The following is a 20,653-nucleotide window of genomic DNA, read 5'->3' as shown; positions in this document are numbered from 1 at the left end:
TGCTGCTGTTGTATATCTATATATGTTATTGTAAATAATTGTTATTTCTTTCTGTTCTACAAACTTGTGCTGGATCCTTTGTTGCCCTCACAAATAGATCCAGGGATCAAACTTGATAACGACAAAATAAAATAAATGGGAAATAAGGAAATCTATAGGAAGGGCCCTTAAATCTATGTGACCTATTTTTTTTTAGATGTATTTCATTACCAACGTGTATCAAAACAGGTTACAACAAATTAACACCCCGGGAAACATACTTCCCAGCAATCAACTGTACAGTCTATAGAATATTTTTTCTGCTTTTTCACCTGCCCCCCCCCCCCCTCCCCGTGACAAACAGCTCCTCTAACACGGTCACAAACATCCCCCACCTTTTCTCAAACCCCTCTGCAGAGCCCCTTAACTCATGCTCTTTGGGGCAGGACAGTAGCATAGTGGTTAGCAGAGTTGCTTCACAGCTCCAGGGTCCCAGGTTCAATTCCCAGCTTGGGTCATGTCACTGTCTGTATGGAGTCTGCACGTTCTTCCCGTGTCTGCGGGGGTTTCGTCTGGGTGCTCCGGTTTCCTCCTCCAAGTCCAAAGATGTGCAGGTTAGGTGGATTTGCCATGATGAATTGCCCTGAGTGTCCAAAAAGCTTGGGTGGGGTTACTGGATAATGGGGATAGGGTGGAGGCGTGGGTTTAAGTGTGGTGCTCTTTCCAAGGGCCGGTGTGGACTCGATGGGCCGAATGACCTCCTTCTGCACAGTAAATTCTATTATTCTGTAAATTCTATGATTCTAACCACAGGAAGTCGTACAGGTCACCCAACCAAGCCGCTACCCCGATAGCAATGCCGAAGACCACTCCAGCAAAATCCGCCACCGTATAATCAGAGAAGCGAAGGCCACAACATCGGCCTTCCTCCTCACCGGAAGCTCTGGCTTAATATCACCACTATGTGGCCTATCTTGACAGGCTGTAGTCGGACTCTGGTACTTGCTTTAAACTAGTTTATTAACCCTATATATAGGTATATCTGTCCTGAGTAGAGCGTTCCATCCTCTCCCCTCTATCAGAGTCTAGCACATGATTGCCAATTTTTCTTTTCTTACCACATATAATCGTCAACAGGCTGAACATAGTTGGCATGTCTACAGAGTGCAAAATCAAAATGTTCTCTAGGTTTGGTGTATTCTTCATCTGATACCCTTATCTCTGAGCAAAATTTTTTATCTTTGGGAGCCGAATGGGCAATTTGCCAATACAACTTTAACACAATAGCTTTTGTTCTCTAGATTTTGTGCTCTGATGCTAACTGTACTTCCTTAATTTCTTTACAAGAAAAATTAGGATTCATTAACAGAATACAACAGTGACCAGACTGTGTAAATTGAAAATCCACAGTTTTTCCAAACGTGATGAATTTATCATTTTCCATAAAGTTTTTTATATGCTTTCTTCATCAATGGTCGGCTCAATAATATTTATTTTTAGATATTTAGAGTACCCAATTCCATTTTTTCCAATTAAGGGGCAATTTAGAGTGGCCAATCCACCTAGCCTGCACATTTTTGGGTTGTGGGGACCCACGCAGAAACGGGGAGAACGTGCAAACTCCACATGGATAGTGACCTGGGGCCGGGATCGAACCCGGGTCCTCTGCATCGTGAGGCAGTAATGCTAACCACTGCACCACCATGCTGCCCTGGTCGGCTCAATAATAAAGTAATTTCACGGGATGCGACATCCATGCTAATAAATTGATTGTTTCTAGCAATTTTGCAAGGAATCACTACTCTTTTCAGCAATTTAAATCTGAAACTCATGGAACTTTCAATTTCCTTAACCTTGTTCCAATCTTTGTCACTTGAAGAGCCCAGGAAACATTTTAACTAGTCGATTCCACATACTGTAGATGTACATCCACTGTCTAATATGGCACAATTCTGCGACCAGCGCCTTCTTCACCAGACTGAAACTTCTCATTACCAAGAATGCCTTCTCTTTGGTTAATAGCATCCTTTTCTTCTTCAAATGCTCCTGACTTGTGTTTGGTTTCAAACACCCTATTAGATTGCTTAAGACAGTTTATTACTCAATGGAATTTTGAATTTCACCTAAAACACTCACTGATCACACACTGGGCATTTCTGGGGTTCATTTTTATGTTGAAATTTCCCAACTAATTCCTCCTGCCCAAACTGTTAAAGGTGTTTCTATCATCCGAAGAAATCTTAGTTTGCAATCCAGTTTACTCACAAGGGCTAACCATGTTCTTCTACCATTGTTAAACACCAATGTTAACTCAATAATAAGAACGAGAAAGCAAGTCTTGACAAGTCTTTGGGCAGCACGGTAGCACAAGTGGTTAGCACTGTGGCTTCACAGCACCAGGGTCCCAGGTTCGATTCCCGGCTGGGTCACTGTCTGAGCGGAGTCTGCACGTTCTCCCCGTGTCTGCGTAGGTTTCCTCCGGGTGCTCCGGTTTCCTCCCCCAAAGACGTGCAGGTTAGGTGGATTGGCCATGATAAATTGCCCTCAGTGACCAAAAAGGTGAGGAGGGGTTATTGGGTTGCGAGGATGGGGTGGAAGAGAGGGCTTAAATGGGTCGGTGCAGACTCGATGGGCCGAATGGCCTCCTTCTGCACTGTATGGGATATTGGAAACAGGACAAACCCTGTGACCCTCTGTATCAGCGGTACAGTCTGTGTGTCGATGGAGATGAAGTGCCCCACTCTGGCAAAAAGGACATTAGTAATGTGATGGATACGCCTGTGTTATTTGGACTGTGAGAGCCCATAGACGTTAGACATGAAGCTTTGGAAACAGTCAATCATTAAGATATGAAGTGCCCCAGTCACCTTCAAGGTCACTGGAGGTACGTGCATCTGGTTTGCCCTTAGCTGGAAGTTTCTCGCAGAAGGTCGCAAAATTCATCCGCTAAATCTCAGGACAGACACAGCCTCCTCTCGACATTTCCTCTTGGTCACATCAAGGCACATTTACCCTGCCCCTGTAGGCCCTCCCTTGGGTGGTCCCTCAGGATTACATGCCTCCTACTAACAACCACTCAGCTTTTTTTGTGCCTCCCTACCTTGGAGTGGTGCGCATAATGAGAAGGCATTTCAGGCTGCTTTTCGCTATTCTACCTGCGTCTCTGTGCACCTCACTTGGGATGAGGCTGCTGCTGTTCTATATTTCAGATTCATAAGTGTTTTGCAAAATAATGATTAGTTAACACTTGGGAGGAAATGGTAATGTCACCAGACAAGCAATCCAGTCGGCCCAGACTAATGCTCTGAGGTCCCGGGGGTCACATCCCACCCGAGCAGCTGTTGGGAGTATAAATTCAATGTATTAACCTGGAATATGAAGCTAGTCTCAGTAATGGTGATCATGACAGCTATCGTCCTTGTTGTAGACAACCCATCAGGTTCACTTATCCCTTTTGGAAATCTGCTGCCCTAAGCCAGCCTGGCCTACACGTGACTCCAGACCCAGAGCAATGCGGTTCACTATACCAAGCCACTCGGTTCAAAGGATGGGCAACAAAGGCTGGCCTGTTCAGTGATGCTCAAGTCTCATGTAAGAATATCCAGGAAGGTGACTGACCCAGGATGCACAATGGCTGATGTTCAGATGTGCTGAGCATGGCTTTAAGGAAATTCTTCTTGCAACCCCCCCCCCCCCCGCCAGAAAGCTACATGAAATGCCAGCTCCTTACCCATACAATATGCAATATTTATGTAGCATCCTAAATGTTCTCGGTACTTGCCAAAGCACTTTATAGGCAAATATTTACCGTTGAAATGTAGGCAAATGTAAAACAAAATTGCATAAACCCAGGGGTGGGATTCTCTGAGCCTCCGCGCTGAAATCACGATCAGCGTGGGGGCGGAGAATGCCCACGATCGGGTCCGACGCCAAGACACGATTCTCCGGTGACCGGAGAATCGCCGCCAGTCATGAGTGCACGATCGACGCAGCGCCAGCCGGGGAAAGAGGCCCCTGCTCCGATTCTCCGCGGTCGACCGGCCAAGTTCCACCAAGTCCTGCCAGCATGGTTCCTGTACGGTTTCACCCGGCGCAAGCTCGGCGTCGCGGCTGTGGGGGACATCCTGGTGAGGGGGCGGGGGGGAGGGAATCAGACTCCGGGCGGGTGGGGGGCTCCACGATGGCCAGGCCTGCCATAAGGGGCAACCGATCGGCAGGCGCGTGTGTTCCGGGGGGGGGGGCTATCTTCTTCCGCGCTGGGCCGCTGTAGGGCTCTGCCATGTTGCGCAGGGGCCGGCGTGAAAACAGCCGCCGCGCGCATGTGCGAACCCACGGCCGGAAGTGCTGGGGCCCGTATCAGCTGCCGGAGCTGCGTGAAGCACTCCAGCGTTGTGCTGGCCCCCTGTGGATTGCAGAATCGCTGGGCCAAGACACCGGCATGAAACACTCCGGTGTTTACGCCGGCGGCAACACTTTGCCGCAATTTTGGAGAATCCAATCGCTGGCCTCAGAAACAGCAATGAAATCTGCTGCTCATCTGCTTTTGGTGGAGTTAATTGACAGATAAACGTTGATCAAGACAGAAGAAAAACATTCCTGCTCTTCAAATGGTACCATGGGATCTTTCGCAGAGAAATGTGGGCAGGCCGGCAGATTCTTCGCAGTCCACCCAAAGAAGCAACACCATTTTCAATGCACTGAGTACCTCACAGGTACCCAACGGACAGTGACCCAGAGTCGGGATCTAGGAATGTTAGGTAGAAAGTATCCCTTTGTTTATAGATTTCAGCGAGCTGCTGCATGCCAGAAGGTTATCTTACGGAATTGGGACAAACAATTTTATTTTTTTGAGCACTTAAACGAAATACAAAAACTGCTCATGCCTTCTCTCACAGTATATGTTCTGATGTGTATGGAGTGTAATATTTTCCTTTACGTGAAAAAGTAGATTGCAACATAATAGCAGTGTGCTTATACACTTGCACCATAAACAGTGAATAAAGTATGAGGATCGCAGATGAGAACCTGACTATTTGCAATTTGTAAAATAGTGAGAAAATGTTACTGCACCACAGGAGTGATAACACTGACCAATAGGTATCTTTAATGTAAAAACAAACTTTAAACAGAGAACTAGCCACATTAATGACAGAGAAATAGCTTTACAATTAACAGTTACAACGGGAAATAAAAGGAGAAACTTTAACGTTTTTCCTAAATCTGCTTCTGGATTGGTTTGAAAAGTTGGAATACAAATACCACTCCTGAATAAAGTTCACAGTCAGGTTTCTACTTGTTTTTCTCTGTGCAGCATCTTTAGGGAGAACATCTCATAGGGCCAAAACTGAAACACCTCTGTTCAAATTAAAATACTCGGAAGAACTAACTTTTCAGACAGTCCTGGCTCCTCCCTTTAATTACACCATCTGTACCCAAATTATAAGGTATTCCTCTGTCAAGGTGTCCCATTAATTATTTAGCCATAACCAAATATAATACCCTCATAAATCATCTAAATCCCAGTTGTCCTTTAATCGTAAATAATATTTCATTAGCAGAACACTTCATCTGCAAAATCAGTGATTACTTCACTTTTACAAGACCATAATCGCAGCTTTAGCAGACATACTGTCTGTATGCATCTTAACCTAGGTTTTAATAACAGCACTGCAAAATATATATAAAATATGACAATGTCTTACATTCATCACAAGAATCAAATGTACAGCAATATCTTCACACACGTAAACTAAAAATCTGATTTTGCAATCCAGCTCGTGGCAGTTTCTTTGTTACATCATCAACTTTATAAGACTTTAATTAAGTAGTCTTGAAACCTGTACCAGAAACACGTTATACAGTCATGCTGTATTATGCGGTGAATAAAAACATATTTGTTGTACAACTTGGTGAATTAAATACCCAGAAGTGACAATACTATTCTCAGACGAGGATCTTATTTCAGGCTGTCCTTGTAATAAAGATGAAAAAGAACTTACCATTGTATTGTTAGAAAATTCATTTGATTTCATCTTGAATAAGCTTCTTGAATCTGACTCAAACTTGTTCAACTTCAAATATGTATCTACAACACAAAGAGATATATTATTTGTCAATGAATGATTTAAGATAGGAGAATGGTTTTAGAAAAGGCCCCAAAATTACATTTTAGCTCTGAACAAAGTAAGGAATATAAAATTCTCCCATTCAAAACAGAAAAGTAAAATACCATTTATAATATTTTTAAGTTTACTTTTGTCATCTTATTTGTATAGAACTGTGGAAAATAACGTTAAATATCACAAATGGAGCAATCTGACAGAACAAATGCGCTGTGAAGCCTTCTTCGACAGGAATTTTAGCTCTTTGAACAATGAACATATTGTCAACACCAAGGCTGTCAGTCAGTATTTCTAAGACTTTACGAAGTTGAATTATGATATATTTTAAGTTTATGAAATATAACAACATTTGTACATGTTAGAAGCTTGTGTTATAATAATGATGATTTCGGTCAGTGTGCATCTGACGTGTGAAAATGCATCACCAGGCTTAAGAATTTCAGAGCCAATCTAACAGGCCTCAATAGAATTTTTGGTCTCATGAAAATCTCTTTTGGGCAGGAGTTTTTGGATGGTGTGGCTTGCTGCCCTGCCACCAATAAAGTCGGCGGGGAATGCGTCCCAACTAATGATGGCAGCCCAGCAGCCATTTAACACTTCCAAGAGCACTAATTGGCTTGAGAGGGGACTTTTGCTCCTCACTCAGGAGGAGGCTCCTCACTCACTCCTCAGCTAAGAGAATTGCCAGAGTCACTCAGCTCCTCACCCCATTACAGCTTTGGTTCAAACTTGGACAAAGGAGCTGAATTCCAGAGGGGAGGTTAGAATGACTGAATTTAGCATTAAGGCAGCATTTCACAGAGTGTGGCATCAAGGAGCCCTAACAAAACGGGAGTGAATGGGAATCAGGGTGAAAGCCGTCCACTGCTGGAGTCATACCTAGCACAAAGGAAGATAATTGTGGTGGTTGAAGGAGAATCATCGGATTTCCGGGACATCACTGCAGGAGTTCCTCAGGGTAGTGTCCTGGGCCCAGCTATCTTCAGCTGCTTCATCAATGACCTTCCTTCCATCATAAGGTCAGAAGTGGGGATGTTTGCTGATGATTGCACAATGTTCAACACCATTCAGAACTCCTCAGATACTGAAGCAGTCCATGTCCAAATGCAGCAAGATCTGAACAATGTTCAGGCTAGGGCTGACAAGTGGCAAATAACATTCACGCTACACAAATGCCAGGCAATGGCCATCTCCAACAAGAGAGGATCGAACTATCACCCCTTGACATTCAATGGCATTACCATCGCTGGATCCCCCACAATGGGGTTGCCATTGACCAGAAATTGAACTGGACTAGCCATATCAATACTGTGGCTACAAGAGCAGGCTAGATGCTAGGAATCCTGCAGCGAATAACACGACGCCTGACTCTCCAAAGCCTGTCCATCACCAAGTCAGGTGTATGATGGAACACTCTCCATTTGCCTGGATGAGTGCAGCTCCAATAACACTCAAAAAGCTCAACATCATCCAGGACAAAACAGCCTAGTTGACTGGTACCCTGCCCACAAACATTCAAACCCTTCACCACTAACGAACAGTAACAGCAGTGTGTACCATCTACAAGATGCACAGCAGGAACTCACCATGGCTCCGTAGGCAGCACCTCCCAAACCCACGACCGCTACCATCAAAGGCAGCAGATTCCTGGGAACACCACCACCAGAAAGTTCCCTTCCAAGTCAATCACTGTCCAGACTTAGAAATATGTCACCGTTTTTTCATTGTCGCTGGGTCAAAATTCTGGAACTCCCTCTCTAATAGCACTGTGGGTGTACCTCCACCTCAGGGACTGCAGCGGTCCAAGAAAGCAGCTCACTACCACCTTCTCAAGGGCAACCGGGGACGGTAAAAAATGCTGGCCTAGCCAGCAACATCCACATCCCATCAATTATTTTTGTTTAAATCTGATTGGCTGGCAGTTCTGGGGTAACAGCAATGCAATAGAAGCATTGGCCACTGTTGGGAATACAAAAGTCTCACCCATCTAAATGCTGGAGCCGACAGGACTAGAGAAAGGTCATCTCCTGGTAGGGACGGAAGGGGATGGTTGGGGGGGAAAGGTGGTGGAGGGAGGGTAGGAAGGTTACCTGGCAAATTCTACAGGCTCCCCCACTTGCAAACTTGCCTATGGGGGCTCGTAAAATTCTTCCCCAAGTATCGAAGATGTTGGGAACTCAGATTGACAGAGAAAAACAAGACTTAAGGACCCTATGACTACATAAAGGTATCAACTATTGTTCAGTGCTAGCAATCTTGGCTCGGAGTCAGAAGCTTATGTGTCCAATTACCACTCCAAACACTTGTGTCCAAAATCTGACACAAGTCAAATGGTCGGTGCTTTCTGGCGTACTGAGGGAAGGTCAGATTAGGTGTGAAATCTGCTCACTTAGGTGGTTGCAAAATATTTAATATTTTGTGCCCTAAAATACAGCAGTTTCCCGAGCCAGGTGTCATATTAATAAATCGATCACAAAGCACTCGCTCAATTTCAAACTCCCTTCACCATACTTGCTGTCTTTGAAGAATTTAATGTCAAAGAGGCTCTGCTCACCCTCACTCAAGAGAGAAAGTCCATTGTTGTTCAGATAAATGCCACAGCACATACTGATACCTGTAGCCACCTGGGTTGGCCACTTCCCTAGTTTAAAATGGAGATTCGCAAAGAACGCAGGGAAAAATGGACAGCATTCGAAAACAAGCAGTTTTGCAGAGTTCCTTTGTGTATTCAGTCTAAAGCAGACAGCACTGAAACCAGCAGTAATCTGCATATTGATGAGCGATCCCAGGGAACAATTAGCTACATTTGAGATACTCAATAACAAGTCAGATTCCTCGGCGCCAGCAGGAGTCCAAGACAAAAGAGGCTAACGAGCCCCAAGGAATGACCAGTGATCAGAGAACAGCCCCAGTATTGGGGAATTCAAACCGATCGATTGGTACGTGATCCAATCGATTGGAGTCAGGTACAGGGTCTGCCCAAAAGGGCGCGAAGCCCTTGGGGCCTATAAAAGACAGGTCCCAAGTTCAATTCACTCTCTTGGCCGGCCCTCCCAGCAGAACATCTTAGCAGCTTGGAAGAACTCTTGACTGTGAGGAGAGGCCTGGCTAACAGCTACACTGACAAGTAAGTGTCCAGTCAACGCACGCTACGAGATAGGCGCTCCGGACCCTTAGTCCGTACCAGTTGGAAGCCTGCAGCCCAGGATTGAACAAGAGGCCATTGCTCCCTGACCCAGTAGGTTATTTTCCAAAGATATGTATTGGCCTGTAGTGGTAGAGATAGTCTAGTTTTGTAGTGTTTATGCATGAGTAGCGATCAACTACTATATAATAAACGTGTTTTGATTTGAACCTTACTAATTGCTGTACCGAATTATTGATCAGCACTTGAACTTGAACCTCGTGGTGGTATCATAAAGCATGTCGCGTCTTTTCGTCCGACGTCACTTCGTCCAACGACACTTCGTCCACGTCTTTTGGTCCAATGTCTTTTTGTCCGCACGTCTTTTGGTCCAACGTCTTTTTGTCCAATTATCCAATTACAAATAAACTCCGTATAAAACCATTTAATTGATAAAATGCAAGTACAATACTGCAAGTAAATGTAAAAGTTTACTATGAGAATTTAATTGCTAAAATACAAGTAATTGATAAAATGCAAGTAAAATACAGCAAAAGTTGAAAGATGCAGTTAAAAAATCTAAAAATGCAGTTAAAAAATCTAAAAGTTTACTAATTACTTAAAATTCCTGAAAGATATCACATCACTTAGAGAATACAGTTGGAAAATGTATTTAAAAATTCTTAAAGTTACTTAAAATTGATGTAAATTGTATGCAACATTCTTCAAGAAATCAATTTTTGTTGTAGAATCATATTCAACGACCAATCTTTTGAGGCGTTCAGTTATTTTCTTATATCGCGTACATGAAGTCGACTAATCTCCCCGAAGAATTTGAGCCTTTTTGCCTATTATGAACCCTTCCTCTTCCTTCAGAGTTTTGATTAACCTCCAGATATTCAAATGAGCTCCACCCGCCGAACGCTTTATCGCAGAATGAAACCCCTCAGCAGCATTATTTGTTCTCGGTAGATCTTGTAGAACATGCTGATTAACATTCCATACAGCTGTCGGGTATATAGGTGTTTCTCTCCTTCGTCTGGCACCACGTCCTCTCACAATGCCTATGTAAGTCAAGTCGAAGTAAACGATGAATTCAGCAGGTATTTCTTCATCGTCTATCAAATCATCATAAGCCTCTTCGACATCTTCAACGGGGAGGAAAGCTAATGCTGGAAAACATCGAATTTTAAGACAGAATTCAGAGTCTGTATTGTATTTTTCTTTGAGGCCTAAATCGGTAATTTTTCGAAACACAGATTGGCTCAAATGAAACAAACATGCCACGACAGATGAATTAAGGAATGATGAATTAATTGCCTTGTGAACTGCAACTTCGAAATCTGCCATGATATCAATCGGATCTGCATTAGGTTGCATAATTTTCAATTGGTCAAAAAATAATTTGTATGTCTGCTTTCTTTTGTTCGGCAGTAATGCAAAGACCCGTGGAAAGCTGCTTCCTTTAACTTGTACATGAATGCAGAACAGTTGAAACCACTGTTGTGGCACAATCTTGAATGTTCCATCACATGCCCAATGACGATATGATGCTAAATCCTGAAGAGCACTTTCTGATGCGAATACTAGTAAGCGCTGTTGATCCTCGACGCCCGAATCGTATCTCAGAAACTGTTCGCCATTGTCAAGTTTACAATATTTGTCAGGTATTTCAAAACCGTGTCTAGCCGCTGGATTAGCGGGAAATCCAGAATTTTTTTGTCGGCACCTTTGAATAGTCCTTGAGACGACGGGCAACCTAGGTAGTTGAGAGCAGGTATTTTCTGATAGCTGCGTAAACTTGGCCGCTAGTACGCTACGCGAACTTGCTGCTATGTTTTCCACTGCTTCATGCTTTATTTCTGCAACTGCTTTTCTAGCATTTAACGAATCAACATCAGCTGGATGAAGGTGCTCATTAGAAAAATAAATAATTTTCGGCTCATTGTTTTCCGTTACCGTGAATCCGCACTGAACACAGCCTTCTTTTCTCACATCTCCAGTATTCTTTTCCAAGGTTTGGACTGCTTGAATGAAAATCGTAGATGTAGTTACTTTCATCAGCTACCTTCCTTTTGCTCTTCGTTGACACAATGAACTTTGCCATTTCGGGATGGCCGAATTAAGAAAGAGAACGATAATATCTATCCCTTAACGAGGCTCGTTAAAGGAAAGAGAACGATAATAACTATCCTTTAACAAGGCTCGTTAAAGGAAAGAGACCGGTAATAAAAATCCTTTATTACATATTATACCTTGCTATGTGCATTACAGAAGATTTCTATTTACAAAAAGTCAAGTTACAAAAAGTCTTTGACAAAAAAAATCATCCGACAAAAAACGTAACAAGTCACAAAAGTCTTTGACGAAAAAAATCATCGGACAAAAAGACGTAGGACCAAAAGACGTGGACGAAGTGTCGTTGGACGAAATGACGTCGGACGAAAAGACATAGCACCATCATAAAGATACCTGGCGACTCTAGAGCAAGGTAATAAAACAGAGCCAATTGCGTGTAAAGCACATTCACCAGAACGAGCAACATACCATAGTCCTGATACTTACTAGGGTGGGATTTTCAAGCAGGAGTGAAGTGTGTACATGGTCCTATTTAGCAGCCCGACTGGCTGGCATGGCTCCCTGTCAGGAGTAAAATACCCAAGACTAGACCACAAGCCGAGACCTCAGCTCCTCTGTGGAGGACTGTGAGGAATGCAGGAGGATGTGATTACAGGAGTTTGGAGAGAAGGATTTGGAGCACATATGAGGGCTGGATTTGGTGATTATTGGAAGGGGGTGCTGTTGTTTAGCACAGATTAGATTTTTAAAATTGAGAGAAGATATACATCCCAGCAATTTTACCAAATATGTTTCCAGAGTCCCAATACCGTTCATCGAGGATTCTCAAACCGTCACAAATAATATAGAACCTTCACAAATAATATCGATTTACAATGTGTGTAATTCTTTGATGGACCATAAAACTGAACAGAACTTAAAACAGAATCAGAAGTGCATTGATGGACGTTCAACTGAAGCAAATCAGAATGATCAAAAGTTAACGCTGCACAAAATAAGGAAGAAAAATGTATTCTTATTCACTCTTAATATACAATTCAAAGATGCATTCAACTTTATTGTTCATTGAATTGAAGTATATGAAGAAAAAACCTTGGACGGGATTCTCTCAGCCCACGCCGGTTTGGAGAATCGCTGGGCGCAATTTGCGTAATGCTGCCTCGATGCCGGTGCGCCGATTCACTGGTGATTAGCGCCGACACGGTTGGTGCGGCGCCAGTCAGGGGCCACTCTACGTGCCCCCCCCCCCTCGTAATTCTCCGCCCTGGATGGGCCGGGTGGCCGCCGAAAAAGCCCGAGTCCCGCCGGCCCCGTTCAAAAGTGATCTTACCCGGCAGGTCCTCGGCATCCATCCTGTTGGGGGCGGGGGGGAGGAGGGTCCAACCCTGGGGGGGCCTCCATCGTGGCCTGGCTCGCGATCGTGGCCTACCGATCGGCGGGCTGGCCTCTCCTGGTGGGGGCTTCTTTTGCTCCTCTCCGACCCCTGTAGCCCTCCGCCATGTTTAATCGGGGCTGGCGCGGAGAAGGAAGCTGCGCGCGTGTGCAGACCCGCGGCGACCATTTGATGCTAGTATCGGCAGCTAGAGTGGCGTGGATCGCTCCACTGCCATGCAGGCCTCCTGTAGGGCAGACGATCGCTACACTTAGCGGTCCGATGACACCACCGTTAAACTCTCCAGTTTTTACGACGGGGTCAACACTCTGCCGTCGGTAGGGAGAATCCCGCCCCTTATGTTTGCGATTTTCAAATGTGCATCAATAACTAACCTTTTTTCACCTGGCAGAGGAATGACAGTGGAGTCTCACAGCCAAATTGGCTTTTAAACCCAGAGACAGCATCAAAAGTCTGACATTCAGCCGAAGAAACTGTCACTGCTGTAATAAAGCAACAAAACGGTGTCGTCAACTTCATCTTCGGAGGGCACTGACATTACTAACGAGGTAACACATATTGTGCATTTACTAAAGCTGCCACCAAACTGGTTAAATGTATCCCAGGAGAGATTTAAAGGTTTTGCAACTTTTATCCAAATTAACTTCTCATTTGCGCATGAACTAATTTCAGATTTGAATGAACTGCACTTGAATGCATCAGCCTCTATCTGTATGAACTTTTAAATAATCAAAATTCCTGGTCACCCTGAAATTTAGCAACTCGAATTTTAGTAAAATTTAAGTCAGTAATAAATAAGCATTGGTCAGAGAAAGAAATCGCAGCAATTGGATCTTGTTTTTCAGTTCTCTGCCCAAAGTCAGGTCTGACGCATAGCTCCACAACCCCCACTACAGGTAGGGCAAGGAGGCAGGTCCTGAATTCACCCCCACTAGAACAGTGGTCAACCCCCATGCCGTTGGCACCAATCTGATCCACATTGGTTGTCCAGCCAACTAATTCCCCAAGGAGTCCTGTGGCAATATGCACAATGCTGTCCAGGAGCTATGCACTGAGATGGCGGAGACTCCAATTTTATTTCCACCATATGGCTAATGTTAAAAATTAGGGAAAATGACAATTTTTAAAAATGAAATTGGGGTAAAAGAAAATAAAACAGATGTCTAAAGAGATGCTGATGCACTAGATTGGATTGAGGATTGGCTGACTGGCAGAAAACGGAGAGTCAGGGTAATGGGTTCTTCTCTGGCAGACGAACTGTAACTAGCGGGGTCCCACAGGGGTCAGTCCTCGGATGTCAATGCTTTACAATAATTCTACCATCAGGGACAGGGTGTAACATAGCACAATTTGCGTATGATACTAAAATAGGTGGGAAAGCAGGTAGTGAAGAGGAGATAAAGAGTTTACAGACAGATGTAGACAGGCTAGGAGAAGTGGCCAAAATTTGCCAGATGGAGTTTAGTGTGGATAAGTGTGAGGTTACCTATTTTGTCCAAAAAATAGAAAGGCAAATTATTATCGAAATGGAAAGCAGATTCTAAATGCGTCTGGGCATTTGAGGGATCTGGGTGTCTTTATTCCTGAATCGCAGAAAACCCGTATGCAGGTACAGTATTAATAAAAAAGGCAAATGAAATTTTAGCGTTTATTTCAAAAGGACTGGAGTATAAATGCAGAGAAGTGTTGTTGCAATTTTACAGGGTGTGGGTGAGATCACATCTGCAGTATTGTGTGCTGTTTTGGTCTCCGTATTTGAGGAGGAAGGATGTGGTGTCATTGGAGGCAGTTCAGAGGAGGTTCACCAAATTGATTCTGGGATGAAAGGGTTGACGTATGAGGAGAGATTGAACAGTTTGGGCTTATACTCGCTGGAGTTTAGAAGAATGAAATGAAAAATGAAATGAATTGAAAATCGCTTTTGCCACATGTAGGCTTCAATTGAAGTCACTGTGAAAAGCCCCTGGTCGCCACATTCTGGCGCCAGTTCGGGGAGGCTGTTACGGGAATTGAACCGTGCTGCTGGCCTGCCTTAAAAGCCAGCGTTTTAACCCTGTGCTAAACCAGCCCGCAATGAGAGGGGTTTTATCGAGAAGAGGGATTGATAAAGTAACGTAGGTCAATGTTCCTCCTTCTGGGGCAATCTAAAAAGAGAGGTCACAGATATAGGTTGAGAGGCGGCAGATTTAAAACTGAGATGAGGAGCTACAACTTCTCGCAGAGAGTGGTGAATTTGGGGAACTCGCTGCCACATAGTGCGGTGGAATCGGAGTCATTAAATGATTTCAAGAAGGAAATAGATATATTTCTCATTTTAAAAATGGGTTAAAGAGATATGGGGAACAGGCAGGGAGGTGGATCTGAGATGAGATCAGTCTGATCTGATTAAATGGCAAAGCAGGCTTCGAATGGCTGGATTGCCTACTTCTACTAATTCCTATATTCCTATGATGCAAATTGCCATATCAGTGAAAAAAGCAAGTGTTTGGAAGTCAGCAATGGGGGTATAGAAAAGGTAACTTCAAAGCAGAGCGATAAGAAAATTGATACGTATATGCAAAAAGTCGACTTCACAGGGTGGATTACATCAAAGGGAAAATGGTAAACGCGTAGCACAATGACTGAGGGAAAAGGGAGACAGAAACAAACACAGACACAGACAACAGCCACCCCCAGTTGCAGAATCAATCTCCCAGAAACACGTTATTGCTAAACTGGCAACCGGTTGAGATCAAAACTCAAACCGAGCAGATTTCACCTTTGCTGAAACTGAAGACGGTTTTCCCAAACATGACAACATAACATGTACATAGTAATTATTTACTGGAATTAGCTTGTAATGTTATACAATATTAGATGTTGTTTGGGAACAAAGGGGTGTCTCAGAGTTCAGGGAACGTAGTTGGTAGGAACCAAGGGGTAATTTCCTGTAACACTGTACGTGTGTATGGCCATGTTGTAGTATATTACAGTCCTTTTTGTGGTTTGTTTTTTTCTTTTAAGTTAATAAATATTCACACAACGACTGGCCAATTTCTCCCTGGTTCACGTATTTTTCCTCACAGTATACCAAATTTAAAATATACATCACTAAGAACCAATGTTCCAAGTTACCCTTCTGGGTTTTGGAATAATCTCTCATTTAACATCAGCAGGGGTCTTAACACTAACCAGGAATCTCTCTCACCCTTACCTCCTGCCATTGAATTTCCAGATTGATAGTCAACCTGCTTGGCTACATTATGAATGCACCTTCTGTTATATTACAAAGATGTAATATAGATATTACTCATTTGTCTTGCCAAGAGGTATTTAACTTGATGATAAACAGCCAAAGTCTTCCAGTTGATGACAAATTATTTATTGAGTAAGAAAATAATATACCTGTGAGTTCTTTTACTTTAATACTTTGACGAGTAATAGAATTAACTAAGATTAGATTAAATTAACAATATAATACACTACACTCTGAGCTGGTCACATCTAATCCTCTAGCTGCAACACGCACACACTAATACTAAGAACGAGCGGGAAACTCCTTATATAGTTCCTGTTACTGTTGCCATCCAGTGACCATTTGACTGTGCTGACTGCACATTACCTAATCATGTATTAACATATACAAAGATCACGACACTGTCCTTGGCCATCAAGTCCTAGAGTGAGACTTGAACACAGAGTGTCTGGCTCAGAGGCAGGGACACTACTGTGCCACAAGACCTCCAAAACAACTGGGTATCAGTGAGACTTTAAGAACACTATGTGCTCAGATATGTTTAGTTGAGCGTTAGCAGCCGAAATGCAACTTTAGTTAAGTATCAATGCTCCATTTAGCATCTATGCACAATACTTCTAGGGGCACAATGGTGAGTAAATTGTGAAAATTTCAAAAACATATACATTTAAATATTAATCCAGTCATCTGTGTTTTAAACATAATTCTCCAAAAGGCACAATTTGAGTGTAAAGATAAACAGGTTAATGCTCGACATTAAATAATAGTAATCAGTTCATGTCCAAAGTGTTGAATTGAAAGTTTGAATTAAAAATGAATAATTCATGGCTCTCGTGGGAAACATTTAGTGCAAGTTTCAAATGTGATTTTCTTACGTCAAATAATTGTCTTTGGAAAAAGACAAGCTACAAAATTTGAATATTTACAGCAATTTCAGCAGTAGAATGTTTGCAAATAATAAAATTATAATATCCACCTTTTTTCTTACCTGAACAATTCAACTGAACTTCCATAATATGCACCATGGGTTCAACTTCCAAACTAGCCAAGTTCCACTTGGAGATTAAGTTTTGCTGAGGGAATGAGCACATATTGACTGCTGTAATCTGGTGGGCATCAAGCGCGTGGGCCCAAATGTTCAAGTCTGTGATATTGCCACTAAAAGCCTCATTTTGTTTGAACGTACCTCCTAATGAGTCTTGATCTTGGCCAATAATAAACGTCCCATTTCCAGCAATAATTTGAGAACTGTAGCAGCCATCTCCCGAGCTCACCTTTGTCCCGTCTGCATAAATGGACCACGCACCATTCTCCTTTTGCCACGTTACACAAATGTGATGCCACTGCTCATCACTTTTTAACACCGATTTGTAAGGCGTGTGGTGTCCATGAACTATCAGGGCTAACTGAATGAATCCAATATCGTCAATGCGGCCACGTAGCTGAAATTCATTGATAAACACTGGGATGGCATAAGAAAATACTGTGGCAATGCCAGAAGACTGGTGATCCCACTGAACCCTGGCGCAGACTGTAACCGCATGCAAAGGAGGCAGCACGTTGAGAACTTTGGCATGTTTGGTATCTGTTTTGTTCAGGAACACCAGCACCCTGAGCTTGTCAACACCTGAAGTAAAGGTTCAAACACAATCTGTTAGCAATTATACAGTAAACAGCGGAATCTGTAAACCTCTGGCGAGCAGAGTTTTTGGTACTGGCAATTTATGAATTTGATGTTAAAAAGCAGAATCCTCAATCTACTCAGAAAATACTGGGTGCCAGTTTCATCTATGCAGCGTCGGTTTGGTAATGTCAGGATAGCCTTGATTCATGGGTCTTCCGGTGCACAGAAAGGACCTTCCCACTTTGGCCTTCTCCTTCAGCAACATTGTTCAGGCCAGGAAGGAAGCAGCTGGTGGCATGGACAACACAGAAAAAGTGGTGCAAGGGCTACAGTGCCATGACAAAAGGCAACTTCAGTCCTGAATGTTGTGCCATCTTTCCATTAAAAAAATCCCGATATTCACAGTGTCTATAGATATATTTATTATGTCCACATGTGGAGGTGCCTACATTCAATATAGCTTTTTCCATTAATGTGACTTTTTGTCACATACTTTGAATGCTGGATAGTATTTTAAAGAAGACTAGCCAACCATCATTTAAAGATATAAAGTCATTTTTTTTATATTTTTAAAGAAAATTTTTCATTGTAACACAGTGAACCCGCAACACATAACTGATACAAGTTCAAACATACCCACCCTCCCATCCCCCCCAAAATAGATCTTAGCCAAACCCCCCCTCCTTAACAGCTGACGGTGACTAGACCCTTGAAGTAGGAAATGAATGGCTGCCACCTCGAGTAGAACCCTTCTGCCGATCCCCTCATGATGTACTTGACCTTCTCCAAGTACAAAAACTCCATAAGGTCACTCAACCAGGATGGGGCACTGGGCGGAAGCGGAGGCCTCCACCCAAACAGAAATTGTCTCTGGGCTATCAGCGAGGTGAAGACGAGGGCATCCACCTTCACCCCCATCTGCGGCACTGGCGATTCCGAGACCCCAAAAATGGCCATCAATGGATAAGGCTCCAGCTCAATCTCAAGAATCCCTGACATGGTTGAAGGAGAGCAATAAGATTACAAATTTAGGACATGGGCAGAACATGTATATATGATTAACCCCCCCCCCCCCCCCCCCCCCCCCCCCCCCCCGCTGGAGAACATTGCTCACACTGGTCCTCCACCCCTGGGTAAACCCCACTCAGCCGAGCTCTGGTCAGATGTATCTGATGCACCACCTTGAACTGAATCAAGTTGAGCCCAGCACATAAGAAAGTCGAGTTGACCCTGTGAAGAGCCCAGTTCCCCCACCCTCTTCGTTTTTACCCCACCCAAATGGAGCCTGCTCCATCGACAAGATCCGACCACAAAAATCCAGAGATCTCCCCCCCCCCCACCTCCCAATCGGTCATCAAAAGTACCCTTTCCAAAAGTGCGAATGAGGGTGCCAGAGGAAAGCAAGCAATCTCCTTGCACAAAAAGTCTCAGACCTGAAGAAACGTAAACATGCTATTCTTTGGGAGTTAGAATTTATCCAACAGCTCCTCAAAACTGGTGAACTCCCCTCTACAAACTGTCCCCCAACCTCTCCAGCCCCTTCCTCCCATGACCAGAATGACAAGTCCTAGCACGCCGGCACAAAGAGATGATTTCCGCAGATCGGGACTAACACCGACGCCCCCAAATCAGCTCCCTTCCATGGTGAATTCATTCGAAAGTATTTGGGTTTGTTCAGATTCAACTTAAAGCCCGAGAAAGAGCCAAAACTCCTAAGTGGCTTCATTATCTCCAGTACATACAGCAGCAGATCACCTGCATACAAGGTCACCCTATGCTCCCTCCCTCCCCTCTCTATCCCCCTCCACCACATAGATGACCTCAAAGCTTTTTAAAAATAAATGTAGAGTAACCAATTATTTTTTTAACCCCATTTAAGGGGCAATTTAGCATGGCCAATCCACCTACCCACCCTGCAAGATGACCTCAAAGCTATGGTCAGAGGCTCGATTGCCAAGGCAAACAAAAGCCTGTCTCGTACCCCTATACTACTGGAAGTAGCCCGAGATCCAGGCATTTGTATGAACACTTGTGGTGGACCCTGTACAGAAGATGGGTCCAAGATATAAACCTTCTAAGGATCCACCCTATCAAACGCACTTCAGCATCCGTTGAAATAATCATCCCTGGCTTAGGGGCCGGAGAATCGACACATGTTGGCCAATAGCTGTCGGCCTTAACAAACCCAGTCTGTTCCTCCAAAATCACCCCTGGAAGACAGGGCTCCAAACGCATTGTTTAATTCCATCTACAACTTCTTCCTGCTCACCAACAACGCCAGTGTCAGGGCGAGCGAGTACTGGCAGTACACCTAAAGGATGGAATTACCACCTGCTGTCTCGCCACCCTTTTCTTCTCCTTATGTGCCTTGTTTGAGACTATTTCCCCAGTAATGACCGCTTACCACAACATGGACGACGAGATAGTCTCGCTCTTATTAAACTCAATGTACTCCCCATCTCATGTAATCCCTTGTCCGCCAACAACGCCATATCCAGTCTCCAGTGGGGTGCTGAGAGGGGCCTGGCTCGAAGATCAAATCCACAAAATGTGGAGCATGGTTCTAAATAACTATTGCCGTGTATCCCGCCCAGTTCACACCAGAAAGGAGAGACATGTCCACCACAAAAAGGACTTAGGTACCGTTGTAATAAAGTTTGTTTATAAAATAACCGAGCCCTATTTTTAATATTATCATTCCTGGAATTAATCTTTTCAGCCAAGGGTCCAGTGCACAATTTAAGTCCCCCCCCCCCCGAATTAACTGATGCAAGCCTAGGTCGTGAATGAAAGCCAGCAACTTGCTGACAAAAGCTTTGGTGCATGCAAATTAACTCAGGCCACCGGAGTACCTGCTAACCACCCACTAATGATCACATAGCTTCTCTTTGGGTCCGCCACTATTTTAATCACTGAAAAAGATACACTTTTATTAATCAAAACTACAGCCCTGGGGCCATACTATCAAAGCCCAAATGCAATACCTCCGCAACCCAACTCTTCAATAGCCTTGTCTGAATCTTGATCTGCAAATGGGTCTCCTACATAAAACACCACATCAGTATTCAAACTCTTACCGTGCGCAAACACCCTAGAT

At 43.8% G+C, this 20,653-nt stretch overlaps 1 protein-coding gene across 1 annotated transcript in view; it reads right to left on the bottom strand.

The window, feature by feature from the left end:
- adgrd2 (adhesion G protein-coupled receptor D2) overlaps nucleotides 1-20,653 on the bottom strand; it is a 221,947-nt gene that overhangs the window by 193,187 nt on the left and 8,107 nt on the right. Inside the window, exons 3-5 of the mRNA XM_038781796.1 lie at nucleotides 16,921-17,559; nucleotides 13,072-13,179; nucleotides 5,979-6,064 (exon numbers count right to left, since the gene is read on the bottom strand). Of these exons, the coding sequence (XP_038637724.1) occupies nucleotides 5,979-6,064; nucleotides 13,072-13,179; nucleotides 16,921-17,559 (833 nt within the window). The remainder of the gene's footprint in view (nucleotides 1-5,978; nucleotides 6,065-13,071; nucleotides 13,180-16,920; nucleotides 17,560-20,653) is intronic.

This window comes from Scyliorhinus canicula, chromosome 21, assembly GCF_902713615.1.
Source record: "Scyliorhinus canicula chromosome 21, sScyCan1.1, whole genome shotgun sequence".
Classification (NCBI taxonomy): domain Eukaryota; kingdom Metazoa; phylum Chordata; class Chondrichthyes; order Carcharhiniformes; family Scyliorhinidae; genus Scyliorhinus; species Scyliorhinus canicula.
Note: the sequence above shows the minus strand (reverse complement) of the source record. Positions and strands in the feature narration are given on the sequence as shown.